This window comes from Aplysia californica, unplaced genomic scaffold, assembly GCF_000002075.1.
Source record: "Aplysia californica isolate F4 #8 unplaced genomic scaffold, AplCal3.0 scaffold00348, whole genome shotgun sequence".
NCBI classification, from domain to species: Eukaryota; Metazoa; Mollusca; class Gastropoda; order Aplysiida; family Aplysiidae; genus Aplysia; species Aplysia californica.
The window spans coordinates 579,715-585,027 of NW_004797618.1; the positions used below are offsets into that span (position 1 = coordinate 579,715).

Genomic DNA, 5,313 nt, shown 5'->3' on the forward strand with positions numbered 1-5,313 from the left:
TACATATATATTTTTTAATTGTTTAAGCCCCAGTCATCTATTCCAATCAACACAGAGTTGCCATCTTGGTCAGTCATGACAAGTAACTACACGTGAATATAATTGACTTGCGCGTGGTTGGAGGGCGCCACTGGTAGGGTTCTACTTCTTCACTTTATCGCTATTGTTTTATCATTCTGTCTCGGTCTACCTTGTCCCAGCATTAAACGACCATTATTAATTATGCCGACGAGCTTCTCTTCACTCAAACTCAAACTCAAAATACAATTGACTTGCGCTAGATGTTGCAATAGAAACATTTATTGAATGAAGAAGGACAACAAAATCGTATCGTGAAGCAGCAAAATGTGAGAATTCGTATAAGATGAAATGATGAGAATAATATACACATAACTGCCATCATAGGACCTGAGGGACACAGAGGAAGGACAGCACAGCCTCCCTGGCTTGACCCTCAGGGGTCCAACTACGCCGTAACGAGTCTCGGCTCAATCGCCCAAGTCTATTATCGTACTCGGCTTCTCTTATCTCCTCATTGATCCTGTGGTGGACTCCCCCCCCCATTCCCCAACCAAAACTTGAACATCAACCACAGAACCACGGGAGACCTTTTGCATCAAGAGTAACGCTACTGAGATGATTGTTTATAGAGTTGTATTATTTCAAATATAGGAAGAATTAGCCATGAAAGAAGGTGCATGAAGACTACCTAGAGACCGTCTTACGCCAAATAAATCGTCTGCTTTGACGAAAAGAGAAATACATTTTTGTTTCAAATATAAGGCTAAAAGGAGGTAATCTTAGGACCATCACCTCTTTTTTTTATCTGCTCAATGGCCGTATAGTAAATAATAAAATAAAATAAATTACACTAAAAGTCCCGGAAGGGCACTTTGGTTTACAATGGCAAACATGCATTTACATACATAAATACATAATTATAAATACGTACATACCTAAATACATGCATAAATACATACATAATTACACAATATGACACAAATACAGAACAGTTTACAAATTATCCCCCCCCCCTCCCTTCAAACCAGACCTTACCCCTCCCTGAACCATGGACATCTTCCACAGAACCCCACGGGGCGCACTACATCAAGACTAACGTGAAGAAGAAAGTGCTGCTTTAGATAGAGCATTCCATCTATCTTCTCCAATAGAAGACTAAAACAACTTCATCATAACTCCCCCCCCCATCCTTTATATCCTCTATGATCCTGTAGACTCCCCCTCTCCCCCACCCCTCCCTCGAAACCTGGTCAACACGCACCGAACCCCATGAGACGAAGTCGTACTATGTTGAATCGAACACGTGGAAGTAAAATTTGGTTTAGCATGTTGTATGCTTTGCAACAGAAGGCTAAAAAGACTCTGTTTTGTCTCCTTCTCCTCTTCCCCACCCCTGTCTATTCAGTGAAGCCCACCTCTCCTCCCTCATTTGCCTAACCCTATCCGTACCCCCTGGGGTCCTAACCAACAGGGTTATATTCTTCACATTTTAAAATACTTCTAGTACGAAGATCTCTTTGAAACTGTCAGTATTATTTTCTTTAAAAAAATCATCATGGCAGACTGCTATGCAAAGCGTACGAATCGGATTAACTAGCAAATTTCCTCTTTGAAAGTGGTGGCACAGAGTTCCCCATGTCGTATGGAAACGATAGAAAAACACGACGTACGGATAGGGTTAAACGTAGACAAAACACACAGAATCTCAACAGAAGCATCTGCACTGGATCGAGGAGCTAGTTTATAGAAGGTTGGTATATAATCCATTTTTACTATTAAAATTTGAAATTACTTTATTATCTTTTTTGGCCGAGCCACTATTTTCAGTTTACCATCTCAGTTGATTAGGAACAAATGCAACATGGGAACCCGTTTTGCGTTGAATTTATATCCTCAACTTATATCCATTTCAGAAAATGGCACCCCCCCACCCCAAGAAAAAAACAACATTGTTAGAGTTTGAACATTCAAGTAAAAATACCAACCACCTCCTTCCCCACAACGGAAAAACCTTGATTCTAGTTCCATTCATCTCATTCACGTCATCGTAAAAAGCTCTTACTAAGAGTCTTATGACCAGTAACGTGTTGCATGACAAAGCGATTGACTACATCTACATGAGTTTGTTGACTACTTCTCGAACTTCTGACTTTAAAAAGCACTTATTGTGTCTTTGAAGGTTTTCGTGGCCTAGAGGTTACGGTGTTAGTCTTTCATTCAAAGGTCCCTGGTTCGGATCCGGGTAGCGACTGAAACATTTTATTCTTTAAAATTGTGTCCTTTCACCTCCTTTCCTGCTCGCCAGCAATAAGATAAGATCAGATAAGATATCTTTATTGTCCAGATCCTGGCACATTTGGTTTGGTGTTTCACCACGTGTACACACACACACACACACACACACACACACGTGTGTGTGTGTGTGTGTGTGTGTGTGTGTGTGTGTGTGTGTTTTCCGTAAAACACTTTAAAAAACAACAACAAAAAAACTTTAAAAAACCCCCAAAAACTATGTCTTTGTTTTTCCCCAACAGGACCTTGGATGTCATCAGTCTTTGTATTGTTAGGATATGACTGGCTAAATTTTAATCTTACTAATGTTTGTTTTTCCCCCCCCTTTTCTTCCAGATGATGAGAGGTGTTCTGCCGTTACAACCGATACAAAGGATTATCTGCAGAACCAGCTCCAAGCACAAGTCCACCTCCGTACCACGTGATGTGACCCCAAGTGCACCATGAACAGAACCTATTTCTTTACGACCCTATTAACAAGTGAACGTACAACATAATCATGTAGCAAACGCCACGGTAAAAGAAAGTCTTTCTAAAGGTTTTATCGTTGGAATCTTCCTCCGAGAGGTAAAGAAAAACAGAAGCATAGCATGCCTTGATCATCATCGTTTTCTCAGTGTGTGGCTTGAGGAGCGCCCGTCATCTGCATGTCTGTGTCTCGTGGTCGGAGATCGAGACTAGCCGTTCCGAACTGAGAGGTACGGCACATCGTGATCTGCTCAGCTTTCAGTACTTGAATGAGGGACTTTGGTACAAGGATGTACTTGTGGCGGTAAAATATGTCTTGAAAACTCTCTCTTCTTTGAGAAAAGACTGCAGCGACCTGTTTTCTTGCTTCAATTGAAATATCTCTGTATAGCCTTGGTGGGTTGACCCCTTAGCCGCTTAGCGGGTCGCAACAAGTGTTTCCGAACGCTGCTCGTTGTGAGAATTCTCGAAGATTTTTCTTCCCAGTTCCAGCAGAACAAAAAAAAAAAACAAGTAGTGTGTTGGTGGGGTATTCATCTCAGCTTCAAGGAAGACACTGAGAAGATTTCATTGAGCGCTCCACTCTCGGGAAAGGCAGCCCGCGTCGTCGTGTCCACCGCTAAGGGTTCCAGTTCGCTGCCCAATGCCTGGATCAGCGCGTCCCCTCCGTCGCTTCAGGCGCCCATGTTGGATGCTGCTGCTGCTGCTGCTGTTGCCACAACGCTCCGTCTCTCACGGTTGCCCCGAGGTACCATGCTGGGGATAGTGGTTTCGCTGGTACTGGCCAGCCTCGTTCTTTGTGTAGCCTGCGACCTACCATCATCGTCGTCATCCTCCTCCTCCTCCTCCACCTCGTCCTCCGCCTCCTCTCATCACCTACATCGTTCCCACACACACCCTCACACCCACCACACAGATGTTTCTTCCCACACGGAGCAACAAGCCACGCCCCTTCCTGTTCCAGCGCCAATCCCGCCTCCGGAGTATAAGTCTTCCTCCCGCCCCCCGCCCGTCAAGCCTACAGTCAACATCACCGCCGTGTTCGAAGAACGGGATTTGGACGACTTTGTACCCATATTTGAACGCGCTCTTCAGAACATTCGGAACGAAAGCAAATCGTTTACGTGGGCAGGGCATGCTCTCAGCGCATCCCATGATATGAAAACGATGATCACGAAAATGTGTACTCACTTTCAAGGAGACAGGAGCCATGCAAGGCTTCTCATTGTGTTCGGTCGTGTTCAGACTGTGCAGACCGTCAATCTTCTGTCGGAGGCTCTGGGGATTCCTGTTCTTGGATATATGCTGGACAAAGGAGATGGATATGTTCAGGTATGTGCTAGTGTGTGGAAAATATGTCAGGGATGTAATTGAAAATGTTGTGTCTGTTGTTGCTGTTGCAGTATTTTTGTTGTTGTTGTTGTTGTTGTTGTGTATTCTATAGTTTTCTCCGTTGAGATGTGAACATACCAGGTTCATTGAAAGGTGAATTGCGACCTAGAAAACCAATTAATGTGACATTTAATTCATATAATTTCAAATCTGAATATGGAAAGGGCAATACAGTGCGTAGTGCTTTTAAATGTGAAAAATGTCATTTCTGATGTGAATGGAGGTAGAATAAAATGTAAAACCACTTACTGCAAAATATATAACAAAGCTGAACAGAGTTTTCACGCGTCACTTTGCATAAACAAGGAGTATGCTGCTGTCAGAATTTCTTTCAGCGGATGGCCGTTCTGACGTTTTGATAGTTGTAGCAGTCAGTTAAGAACGATTTCGCTGATTGTTGCTAGACTTACATACAAAAGGAAAATGGGGTGGGGTGGGGGGTGTCGGATGGGGGAGGGGTGGAGATATGGAAGGCAGACTGAGTTCTCTATTGATACTGTCAGGTAGATCCAACAAACAAGTTTCTAAAAATCTCAGATTTAAGCGTGTAATGCCACATTGGAAAAAGAAATTGTATTCTATTTGGTATTGACAAGTTTACATTAATTGCACTTCCAAAGTCGCAACATTTTTGCAATGTTAGATTTGCTAGGTATGTCACATTTTGCGGAAATACTATGGGCTATGGTTAGTGTCATCATATGTGTCGTTGTCTTACGTTTTCTCTCTCCTGCGCTCTTATTTATGTCGTTGTTTTTATTGTTGTTATTATTGTTGTCGTTGTCGTCGTCGTCGTCTTTGTTGTTGTTGTTGTTATGTTTATTTTTTGTTGTTGCTGCCAATGCCAATGGCACTTAAAATTAGTTTATTAAATTTTTTTTTTTTTTACAGTTTTCTCGTCTCTTTGCTGACGTCGCTGTTCGTAATGGTGGTGATGGTGTCTCTGTGTTTATATTGTTGTTGATTCAACAACTCCAAAAGCTGCCTTTGTTGTTTGCTGTGGAAGGAAATGTGGCCACTTTACTTGTAAATGATGATCTAGTCTCCATTGCGCCTTTGACTAGTTTGATGTACTATGTATTGCTCTCGTTTATTAAAAAAAGGGAGTGGGGGCAGGGGTTGGGATGGGGGTGGAGGTTG

General features: G+C 42.7%; 1 protein-coding gene across 1 annotated transcript in view; it reads left to right on the forward strand.

The window, feature by feature from the left end:
- LOC101845254 overlaps positions 1-4,566 on the forward strand; it is a 30,314-nt gene extending 25,748 nt beyond the window's left edge. Inside the window, exon 2 of the mRNA XM_005102910.3 lies at positions 2,650-4,566. Within this exon, the coding sequence (XP_005102967.3) occupies positions 3,466-4,155 (690 nt within the window). The 5' untranslated portion in view covers positions 2,650-3,465 and the 3' untranslated portion in view covers positions 4,156-4,566. The remainder of the gene's footprint in view (positions 1-2,649) is intronic.
- The last annotated feature ends 747 nt before the right edge of the window (positions 4,567-5,313 follow it).